General features: G+C 35.6%; 1 protein-coding gene across 37 annotated transcripts in view; it reads right to left on the bottom strand.

Moving 5' to 3' along the window:
- Sorbs2 (sorbin and SH3 domain containing 2) overlaps positions 1-12,609 on the bottom strand; it is a 202,409-nt gene that overhangs the window by 30,942 nt on the left and 158,858 nt on the right. For 16 of the 37 annotated variants that reach the window (XM_048791847.1, XM_048791848.1, XM_048791860.1 and 13 more), the window contains 3 exons: positions 11,597-11,653; positions 7,066-7,112; positions 4,077-4,264 (listed from right to left, as the gene is read on the bottom strand). In XM_048791847.1, coding sequence (XP_048647804.1) covers positions 4,077-4,264; positions 7,066-7,112; positions 11,597-11,653 — 292 coding nt within the window. Of the gene's footprint in view, positions 1-215; positions 1,800-4,076; positions 4,265-7,065; positions 7,113-11,596; positions 11,654-12,609 lie in introns of all 37 variants that reach the window. The other 21 variants (XM_048791853.1, XM_048791856.1, XM_048791852.1 and 18 more) reach the window with 3 other exon arrangements.

The following is a 12,609-nucleotide window of genomic DNA, read 5'->3' as shown; positions in this document are numbered from 1 at the left end:
TGATCACTTTAAGCCACACATGAAGTTCAATGTAACTATGGGCACATGAGAGAGATTCAGTGAGACAGGTCTGCACAACACACATTTGCGTCACAACACACAACGATGCAAGCGGTCCCTCTCACAGCTCGGGAACGATGGGATGGACGAATGGATGGAAGAGCTGGAGGTGAGTATCTGAACCACAGGGGAAAACCCAAGAAAAGTTCCTCCACCTTGGAGACTCAGTGCACTCTCGGGGTCCTGGTGGTAGCTGTTGGTGATGTCCACATCTGGGAAAGAGGCACTGTGAGGCATTCTCCTACAATCGTTCTGGTACAGGGGACAATGAATAGCACCATCTTGAGGCAGTGGGTGGAAAGGCTGGTGCGTGGGGCTCCTTTTCAGAGCTCGGAGTGATGAATTCCTTTCAGGAATATCTGGCAGCAGCTCACTGATAAGACGGTGCAATATACTGTTGTCTGGCAAACTTCCTCTCCTCTTCTCAGCTTTGATTTGGTCACAGATGTCTTGAAGGGCGGAGTCCAGAGCCTCGAATACAGAAGCCTTACATTTTGTTTTTTCAGTCTGTTTTTTGGGAGTCATATTCTTTTTCCTCCGGAAAGGCACAGGGCTGACTAGAAATGCAAGTTTAGACAGGCCAGGGTCCATTTCTTGTCTCCTGGGCTGCTCGATGTTTTCATGTTTGGCTCTTTCGTGTTTTAACATTGTGGTAAATCTCGTGTAGGACGCGGGGCATCGGCCTTTACAGGAACTGATGAGGTGCCTGTGATGGTGGTGGTGGTGATGGTGGTGGCGATGGTGGCTGGAGCCGTAGAAACTTTCAGAGGAAGTGAACGAAAAGTGATCGAAATCACTTTCGCTGCAGAAGGATGACCCTTCTACATGAATATAGTCACTGTGGTCAGACACCACTCCATCTTGGTCACTGTCGGAAAATTCCACATGGGCTCTCGGTTGCTCCTCGCTGGTGACTTCGATGTGGATTGGCACCAGGGTTTTAGACTGGTAGCTCCGTTGCACCTGAGAAGGGTGTCTGCTTTGATTTTCTTCCTCCAGCAAAGACTCGATGGAAAATCGCCTCTTGGGACACAGACCATTTTGCTGTGGTTCTAGGGTGACGGGAGATAACATTTCATCTCCTAAATTTGGCATGGATTTTGATTTTTGAATCAACTTTTCAAATTCCGAAATGCGGGTGGGTACCATGTCCCTGGGCACCTCCTCGGTGGAGGACTGGCTCCATCCATGGAGTAAGCCCTTGTGTTGCTGTTCCTTTTCGTACTGCATTATTCTCGACTTCACAGAGCAAATGACCTCTGAATTCATCAAATCCTTGCGGTTAATGCGGTGCATCTTCTTGTACATTTTTAGGAACCCTGGGGCGTTGTGGGCTGCCCTGTGTCTGATTCTTGATCTGCCATTACCTCGAACCTCCTGGATGTAAGGGGAAGCCCAAGTCATGGGGCAGCTCTCTTTGGAGTCCTCTTCACATAACAGGGAGCCCATACTTTCCGACTTGGTTTGGGGGTCTGGGAAGCTATCGCAGTCATCATTGAGGAGATCATCACAGCTACGGGATTTGATTTTGGGGGAAACTGTTTCTTCAGTGCTGCTCCAGATCTCTGCATTTTGCCGGGCCATCTGCCAGCCATTCTTGAAAGTGATGGCCCTTTGTGAATCCCGTGGGACGTCCAAATGCTGTCTATAAGTGCTACAGTACTCTAACTCAGGGGAAGGGGTGCCGTTGATCCCTGAGTAACTGCAAAGGGACGGACACATTTTGCTATCATCCCCACCTTTTAATCCAGAGCAGCGTGGCAGGAGAGAGACATTTGGAGAAGTTAAAAAGTTCACAAAGAGAGGAGGTCAGTATCAGAGAGCACAGCAAAGAGAAAGCAGTTAGTGTGGTTTATCTTAGACAGTGACTGTTAACACATGTAGCTTCAACTTTAGAGAAAAAAAAGCCTAAGGCAAAATAATACCTTTTCAATGAATTCAGCTTTGCAAATTTTAGAGCCATTTAAACCATGTGTAACAAGTAACTGATGTAGTATATACACCCATTTCTATTTCTTAATGAATATATCTTTCTGCCAAAGGGTATGCCAAAAATACAATTCTATCTCTTAAGCTAATAGCATGACCTGGTAGTAGTAACTTCGAGGATTAACAACTGATGGCCAAGTTGTTGTGAACTTAATCAATTTAAGAGGGACAGGATTTGAGGTTCATAATTTACAATAGGGTAAGAAGTGATTTATAACTTACATTAATTGATATTCTCTTAACTCTTATAAACAATTTTTATGAGCATTTGGATAGAAAACATTATATTTTCCAAAGTAAAAAAAATAAAAATGCTGTGAACTATTGTTAGCAATTTTTTTCCAAGGAAAAAAAAATAGTGAGAGACTCTTTAGATAAAGTAATTTATCTCTTTAATTGCTAACCTTCAATCTCCTATTAGACACATTGTTCTCATAAAGATAACTGGATATAATGTAAAACTTTCATTAATTATATCATGCTTCTTTTCTGGGGGAGGTTTTTTTTTTATTGTTTGAAATTTGATAAGAGAAAGCTAAACCTGATCTCAGTTTGGAACAACTACGGAAATATTCTTTTCTTTTTCTTTGCCAAATTAGCTAATAAACAAGAGGCAAAATTACATCTAAGGATGTTTTGTTTTTAGAAATAAAACCTAGTACAGGAAAATATTAACAAATCATGACTTATGATCTTCCCCAAGTTCTTTAAAAGTAGATAAGCACATTAAGTAGATATGTAGTATTTGGGAAAGGAAGTTAATTTAACACTCCCTACTATTAAACAAATATTTAAATTCATCAGAAACCTTTTAACGTTCTGGATAGTATCCAAGAATAATGAATCAGTGCATTTCATAACCTACTTGTTACCTTAAGATATTTGTTTGCACAAATGAGTAGAATCTGGTAAAGGCACATCTACTTATCTGAGTAAAGGTACAAGGAATGGGGCTCATTCTCCTGGAACAGCTGGGTCCTACTCACAACTTCACTAGGCCTTGGAAGGCTTGGGTCCCCGCTGTGCACAGGGCAGCCATCTCCACAGCTACTGATCAGCTCTAAATGTGGCACTGGCTGTAGTGCCTACAATTGGTGACGTGGCTGAATCTATTTTATAGAACTTTCTGTTAGAGCTCATTTTCTTCACACATCTTAAAGTGCTTGTCTCTTGTCAGCTCCAAGATACTGGAGGAGAGTCCAACAGCTCCAGATTTGGTTATAGCTGAAGGTTCAGAGGGACATAGGGGAGCTCATTCAATCCTCACTCTCTGTCTTAGAAATATTTCTGTCCCAGAGGCAATGATGCACTAAATGACCTTCCAGGGACCTTAAGCATGACTTCTTCCCTTCTAATACTTAGCTCACTACCTTTCCAAAGAGGATAGAGGCCATCTGGAAAAATGGCTTATTGATTTCTCAAGTTTAAGATAATGGCTCAAAACCAGTCAGTTCTCATTGCAAGGTGAATTGAACACCGTGTTGCACAGTAGAATGTGGATGCTCTACTATATATATGAAGATTGGCCAAAATAAAGAGATAATGGTTAAAAAAACCAACTTTAATAGAGTAAGCATTTTTTTACTTAAAGATTTTTTTTTAAATGTATGTTTTTAGGGAATAATTTTCTCTGTTGCTGTTTGTAACTATTAGTTTATAAATGTGATTGATTTGCTAGGTAGAGTAACATTAGAAATTTTTACTATATATTAATGCTTATAAATATCATCTTTCATCTTTATAAGCCCCCAAATTATTTGATACTTTGTATGTGTTTCATAAAAATATATCTATATTGGGGGGAAAGCATGAAAAGAAGCTAGTCTGAGTCCTTTAAGTGAACCCAAGTGGCTGGCCAGCTTGAGTCAGTCTGGGAAGGAAGAAAGCCATTGTTCTGAAACTGTACTTCACTTATGACACTGTAGGTAAAAGGTAGCACATATCACTCTCACTGCCTGGCTCTCACTGTCAGTCTAGGTCAAAACTTTAACTAGTTCATTTTTGTGCGTTCCTTTATCATTGCTCACCTTTTGCTCTTGAGGGGGAGGAAGGAGAAGAGCTAATGAAAGACTTCGTAAGGGTGGCATTGGATCCTGGGAGGTCTGCCCGACCAGGGCTGGTCCTGCTTGCACTTTGCTCCCCCAAGCTCCTGGGTGGACCCACTGCAGGCTCACTCTTCCTCCGTTTCCTGAAGTCGCTAGCCATGCTTGCAGAACTGAAAGAAGTAATCACATCAGTTTGACTGGTCCCAGTGGAAGTTAGCACATGCACCACAAAGGCCCATGTGATGTGCTAGAGAAGATGGTATATAACCCTTAAATCTGCACCCCCAAAACAGCATGGTGAGGATCTCATTCCTTGACATTTAAAATGATTTATTTAGAGTCATCTTTTTAAGACATTTATTCCAACTGTGATATTCTGGAAAGGGTAAAATGTGGGGACAATAAAAAGATCAGTGGTGTTAGGAGGTGGGCGGAGGAAGGGATGGAAGAAAGGGTGCTGCCCTGGGAATTTTTTTGGCAATAAAAACTATTCTAAACTATTCTCTATGACATAGTAGTGATATATAGCGTTACACATTTTAAAACCCCAAGAATATATAACACACAGCATATGTTAAAAAATACATGTTTTAGAACATTTAAAGACTTTTTTTTTTTTTTTAAGAGCAGCTTCAGGCTTACAGGGAAAAAAAATCACTGGAATGTACAGGACTTCCATATCTGTGGGTTCTTCATCCACAGATTCAACCAACCATAGATGGGAGAGAATTTTAAAAATTGCATTTGTATTTAACATGTATACATTTTTTTATCCCAAGCAATACAATATATCAAATATTTGTACAGAATCTACACTGTAAATGATTGAGATAATATAAAGTTTCTGGGAAGATGTGCATAGATTATATGCAAATACTATGCCCATTTACATCAGATACTTGGGCATCTGCAGATTATGATATCCTTGGCAGAGGATGGGGGGGTGTTCTCAAGCCAATCCTTTGCAGACACTGAAACACAGTGTATAGAGAATTCTTTATACTCACTCCAGTTTCTGTTTTTATTTACCTCTTCTATGGTATTTGTTACAACTGATGAACCTATCCTGACATTTCATCACTGAAAGTCTCCAGTTTACATTAGGGTTCCTGCTGCATCTGATTATATGTTCTGTGGATTTTTTAAAAAAAATGCATAATGATATCTGTCCCTCACAATGTATCACATAGAATAGTTTAGAATAGTTTTATTGACATAAAAATCCCCTGTGCATCCATCCCTTCCTCTTCCTGCCCCCTGACGATGTCAGATCTTTATATGATCTCCACATTTTGCCCTTTCCAGGATATCACAGTAGGAATCATACAGTATGTGGTCTTTTAGATTGGCTTCTTTCACTTAGTAGCATACTTCTAAGTTTCTTCCATGTCTTTGTGTCACTTGATAGCTTATTTATTTTATGGCTGAATAATATTCCATTATATGGATGTACCACCATTTCCCATTCACCAAATTTTGGTAATTATGAGTAAGACTGCTTATAGGCATTCATACACAGGTTTCTTTGTGTGAGCATACATTTATAATCACCTTTTAGAATAAAAATTCTCCTATGGTGAACATTTTGTCAATACTGGAAATTCAGTGTTATGATACGTGTAATGTATCTTTTCTCTAGTGAGTTCCAACAGCATGAACAGATCCAAATGGGGGGTGGGGGTGGGTGGGCAAAAACAAAGGAAAGGACTGTTGTATAGAATGCTCTATTACAGCAAGGAGTTTTTATTGTGGTTGTGAGTCTGAGAAGAATATTAGTGATTGACAGGCTCCATCATACAGCATGCTGTCTGTCAAATCACTGGAGAGAGTTATGTAAACAGTGACAGCATTGGATATAGCTCCTATGGAGCTCAGTAAGATGCTATGTGCTTTATTTACATTTTTATCTTATTTAGCCCACCCAGTAACCTATGAGGGATTGATATGTACACCCCACATATATAAATGAGCAAACCAAACACACACCTGGGAAGTACAGAAATAGACTTCAGAATTTGCATTCTTTCTAATGAGGAGGCTCCATCTCCTACACATATTTTTGCTGTGACTATCCTGCCATGTGAGGGTCTGTATCTTTAGAGCAATCCTTAGGACAGATTAAAACTTTAAAATTCAAACATTTAAAACATTTTGGGTGAATATATAGATACAAAAGATAAAAGGAGAAGTTGGATGCTCCTTTCTTTGTGCTATTAATGTAGCTGGATGAGCTTTCTACTTAAATTGATAAAAATTACAGAAGAGCAAAAGAAAGTTATTTGTTGATGATACAATATAGCTGGGAGTTGGTAATATTCAATGTTGCTATTGAACTATGACTGAATTTCATCAAGATTTTTAAGTAAGTGTGATATTTGAAGCCTACTTATTAGAATTTCTTTTGGACTGACTCTGAAGGCTTTTTATTTTGTTTCTCTCCTTTCCAGCTGTGTAAACTTGGCAAGTTACTAAACCGAAGTATTAGTTTCTTCAGAGATATAGTGGAGACAACAGTATTTAACTCGCAGTGTTGTCTTTTGATTGAATATGTTTAGGTACTTAGAATGCCAAGTATACAGTAAGCCTTCATGTATTGTTAGTAAAAGAATTTCTGATTTGTGTGGTCAGTATAATTAACAAATATGTATGTAAGAGTTACTAATTTATAAATTTTTAAAATAATTATCATAAATATTGCTTAACAACATTAAAAATGAGTTATGTATAATACTTATGAAAAGGAAAGAAAAGCGGGCTGAGATAGGGAAGGGAAGAATATATCAATCTGTGAAGGAATCCAGAATTATTTCACTTAAATTTTATAAATTCTTGAATATGATCATATAAAACTGATGCCAAAATTAAATTCATGAGATGGTACTTAAAATAAGAGCAAATAATACATAATTACCATTGAAAAAGAAACCACTGGCATAGAATATTCTGGTTGTCAATGTCATGGGATTCTTACCTAGCAGGCCTTTCCAGGCTTCTGTCTATAGACTGGTATATGGAGGCCTGTTAAAATAGAACAAAAGCTTCATGACAATCATTACCATGGCAAATTTCATTTGTCTGTCAACATTAAATTAGGTAATTTAAAAAGAGTATTACAAATATTGAGATTAAAAGTACCATTTATAAGGAGAATAAAAATGTCTTCCCAAATAGAAGTCATGCAACCTGAGCTTCACTTTTCGTATATACTTTCTCTTCTGAGAAAGTGTATTGCATTTCTTGTTGTAATTTCAAGTTATCTACAGCCCAAGTGTTCATTACATGGGGAAAAAGAAGAATCAATAATGTTTCCTCAGGAATGCTGAACTGAATAAAGAGCTAAAGTTATTCTGTAATATTAAGTTCAGAAAGCTGCCTACTGATTGACTGTAAGTAGAAAATGTCTACTATGTTTAAAAATATATTTGCAGTCATTATTCGATTTTTACACAATATAAGCATTCTTTATAATTTTGTTGTTGTCATCAAGCAGAACTTGAGATATCTTTCCTCTGTCAACAAAGATCTGACATTTCAATGAAATCCACAGTATTTGATTTGAAATTAAACTAAACTACCTGGAATTTCAGTCAGGTACAGATCTAAGTAAGTTCAGTGTTAGTTTAAAATAAATGATCTAATGAATCAAAATATAACTTTTTAAAAAGTTTATTCTGTAGAGTACAATAAAATCGATACTAAGCAAAAATGATAGATTATTAAGTTCCCATTTCCCATGGCCACCCATTGTGATTATTGTTGAAGTATCTGAAAGGCAAGAGAGGATTAGTATTGAGCTCCCAAATCTTGGAGGTGACAGTACAAGATGGGACTGAGGGTGACAATGTGTAGCATGCATAGGGAAATGTATACCACATTTATATGACTTTGGTCATAGTAAATGCTATTTATGATCAAACAAATTTTAGTTTAGTTTGATGAAAAAACTGAAATTCTAATTTGAAATTTTTGTCTATATGGAAATTTTAAAATGTTAGCCAGAAAGGTAAGATTTGAAAATTTTAATTTTAAATTCCTATTACATGAAAATATTTTACCAGAATATTGAAGACCTACACATGTTAACCCCACTTAACAAATAATTTCTATAACTCTGTTTTCTGTTAATTTGGAAATTAACATCAATTAGTCAATTGAAATATTAATATTTAACTGTACAATTGTTTATGTAGGTCAATCTGACAAGTCCCCTTATAAGTAACTATAAAGTTGCTTTTGTAACTAATATATTAATTTAATTTTATTTCATTGAAAGAGAATGGAATTTTACCTAGAGACAAATAAAAATGTTTCTTGACCAGAGAATATTTCTTTCTCCTTTTGGGCCAAAAAAATTATATTCTAATATGTTTAGTTCCTAGAAAATGCTTTGATTCCTAGTTTTTAAATAAATATGAAATTAGGAAAATATGGTACACTAGCCTGATAAGTTTTCATGATTGTTTTAATTTACTGAACTCTGAATCAGATACTGGGAAGGTAGAAAAACAGAAAGTAAATAAGAAAGCAAGAAAACAAGTAAAAAAAATAAAACCACATACTTATATTATAGTTTATAACTATTAATTCTACATGTGTGCAGAAGAGTAACACCAGAGCTGCTGGATACTGTCATCTGTGAGGATCAAGGTTTTCTTGGGACACAATAATACACTGTTGATCATCAAGTGGGGTCAAATTCAAAACACTTTTGAACATCCCTGAAGAGATCATAAATTTTAGAATGCCAATTTATGATGAGTCTAAACACTATTGTAATGTGAAATAAAACAGAGTGTAAGAACTGATAAATTGATTGTACCTAGTATTATTGCAGAAACCTGCAATTATTTTTCCTGTGATGATTTTCACTTTCAAATAAGCTAAAACCAGTTTTTGATTCTGTGTATAGTCAGAGAAGGTTCAGTATCACATTATAAGGTAAAGCATCTGTGACTAAGAGAAAAACTTGTACCCATAATTGTAAGAATGATATCTGTCCTAAAATAAAAATTCTATACAGAAAAAAGCAATCCATTTGACTTATTATGATCTATTGTTTACATATAGTCATTATTTTATCACACCTAGATGGTAGTTTTAATGAAGAGTAGATATTGAAACTTTCTTTCTGTTAAGAATGATGTGATTAAACTTTGTTTAAAATCTGGTAACAATTCTTCATCAATGTTAGTTTTTCAGTTATATTTAAGGATTAAAAAGTATGTTGCTAGCTGGGTACAATGGTACATGCCTGTAATCCCAGCTACTTGGGAAGCTGAGGCAGAGGGATGGCAAGTTTGAGGCCAGTCTGAGCAATTTAGCAGACCCTGTCTCAAAACAAAACAAAACAAAAAACGTTGGGGATGTAGCTTGGTTGTTGACTTGCCTAGCATACTTCAGCCACGGGTTCAATCCCCAGTACTGGGAGAATAAAAAAGATTTATTCATGACATATACCAGACTCTTGATAAATGGTAGCTAAGGTAATGAATATCAAATCAATTTATATATATACTAGAAATGTTATACAAAATGGCATTAAAAACAAAGTCTAGATACATTATTGGAGTGTTTTATTACATTCTGACAAACCATGATCTTATATTGATAACATAGTTAATATGCTACTAAAATCAATCAACATTCCTCTCAATCCCAAAGAGAGAGTGACAAATAGTTTAAGAACAGAAACTGAATTTTAAGTGATTTTTTGCCATTATCATAACATTTTAGAATGCATAAAATGAAATTTTTAAATATTTTTATGTCCATGAACTACTGTGAAATGTTAATTATTTGAACTCACTTCACAAAAATTCAACAGTTAATGAAAATTGTACTAAGTAAATTTATTTCTAAAAGGATTGAGCTCTTATATATATCCCTTGGAAATGGTAAAAAGTGTGGTTTAAAGGAAAGAGCACAAACATGAAGTCTGAGTGATCAGTGATAGTCCCCCCCCCACCATATTATCAGGTGATTTTTGGACATATTTCTCAAAATTGTTGCACTGTACTTTTATTTACTAAAAACTGGGTGAGCTGGACATGATACTTAGCCTAGAAATATCTGACTAAATAGAATTTCCAAATCAATTCTTGAGTTGTTTAAAAGTTGAAATGATACCCTTTAATCATACATAAAGGTAACATAGCATATAGAATAGAATTGCTTGTTTTATTAGATGTTTTTAGAGTATATGTCTGCTACAAAACATAAATCTTAAAAAATAACTGAATTCAGTAATCCAGAAGGTTCCTGATTATTCCATTTTACTTTTGGTTTGATATATAAATATCATGGTCACTCCCCTGCTTTGACACACACTCTGATGCCTTCTATGGGGAAAATAATTTTGGATTGCAAATTAAAGCTCTAGAAAATTGGGAATTTCCTTCTGAGACTCTATGCCTGCAATTCCAGTGATCACCTCTATGTGTCAGTAGTACCTCCTGCAACATTAGTTTTGTTTTTATTTGCACATATTTAATTTTAAAATTTCAATAGAAATAAGATATTTATTAAGTGTTATATTCACTTAAGACCATAAAGCAAATACTGTGTGAAAATTGGTTTATTCTGTTTGCTTTCATCCTAGCTACTCCTAAGAGTTCTCACAGAGGTTTTTATACGGCCATTGGCTACCGAGCAGTGCCATTTTTCCTTCTGTCTTCTAGTAAGGCCTTTATTTGATTTCCAAAATAATTTTCTGTTTTCTTTGTAGACAGTAGGGAAAAATGCTTTTGTCTAAAGATATTTTCTATTTTTTTCAATAATCTCTTTGCCTATTTCAAATAAAAATTTACATTACATGGCCTAAATTTTTCATCTAGTTGACTGTTTGAAGTGTTCTTGATAGATATTTCAAGTCAATTTCATCTATGTGCCTGGGATGATCTGTTATAGTGTCTGCCTGGATTATAGTGTTGAGAGAATTAGTGGTGTCTGTCAAGGGTATAAAACTGGTAAGTTATAACACACATAACACATATTTGTCATCCCTATTCTTGACTGATACTAAAATCCATAAGTTTTGAGTATTTAGGAAAATGAAGGAATCAAAAAATAAATATTAGGCAAATGTGGTACATAGGCTTCTGAAAACTTAAGAATCTAAATTTTGTAAGCATGATGATGAAGTGGCTCTGAGAAGTTTGCTAATTCTATTTTCCACAGGCTAAGAAAAACAGTGGTTAATATATGCACTAATATGACAATGATTTTGATTTTTTATTTTCATGCTGCTGAATACCAAGTCTGCGCTGAATAGCTTAACTGATAGTTATGACTGGAATGATTCTTCATGTAGAAATTAGAAATAGCCAATGTCTGTAGTATAATTAATGTCTAGGCAATGATCCTAGATACAGCACAATGATACAAAGATAGGTTTTTCAAAACTAGCTTAGGCACTACAGTGAATTGTAAAACATGGGTGTTCAGAATCACAGTAACAGGCTCTAAGGGAGAAATCTGAAAAAGAGAGAATAATTTCCTTTTACCTCATTGGAAACACCAGAAGAATGATCTTGAACATAATCCAGAGCCTTTTTAGGAGGCTGGGGTGTAGATGAACCACATAAGCAGAAGTGTAGAGATGGAATGGAGGAGAATCAATGGCAGCAAGGAATGAACATGTGGAAAAGGTGACAACAGTTAGAAATTGAGTGCTGGTAGCATCAGATACAAATAAAGAGTGACATGAATGGAGCAAAATGGGGTAGCCTAGCAGGAAGAGTGCAATGTTTACAGATATTCTCAAGCATTGGGCAAAATTGCTAGTGTTCAATTAGTAAATTTATAAATTCATTTTATCAAATCAAAATTAGCATTCCTAGTTTGGCCACAGAGGAATGCAAGGTTCATTAAAGAAACATTAAAGGAGCGAGTGGCTAGCATGCTGGTAAGTTTCAATTGTGTGGCAGAAAATGACTGTAGAAAATGCTGATAATTTAGGCTCAGTACAGAGGTTGGTATAATCCTTCTAAACTCTCTAAGCAATAATAACAAGACATATAAAACAAAGATCGAGAACTTTTTTCTTCTTAAATAGAATACATTAATATTAATGTTAGGATACAAATGAAAAAAATGGAGAAAACATTTCTCCTATTAGTAATAAAAATTTCAGGATAAGTTCTTTGGTTTATATTCATTTACAGTCACATTTGATTCAGTTCAATACAATATAATAAATCTAATCAGGTTTCCTTTGCATTTTAATGGTCAAAGGGTCTACCATAACCCATTTATGATGCATATACAAGCATATAAATCAGCATATGATATGGTAAAAGATCATAGACTCTGATTTTTCTTTTCTCTCTCTCTCTTCCTCCCTCCCTCCCTCCCTCCCTCCCTTCCTTCCTTTCTCTCTCTCTTTTTCTTTCTTTCTTTCTCTTTTTCTCTTTCTCTCTCTCTCTCTCTCTCTCTCTCTCTTTACCAAGGGTTTAACCCAGGGGCACTTGAACACTGAGTTACATCCCCAACCATTTTATATATATATATATATATA

This window comes from Marmota marmota, unplaced genomic scaffold (genome assembly GCF_001458135.2).
Source record: "Marmota marmota marmota unplaced genomic scaffold, marMar, whole genome shotgun sequence".
NCBI lineage: Eukaryota > Metazoa > Chordata > Mammalia > Rodentia > Sciuridae > Marmota > Marmota marmota.
The sequence above is the reverse complement of the archived record's forward strand: the minus strand, read 5'-3'. Positions and strand labels throughout refer to the sequence as shown.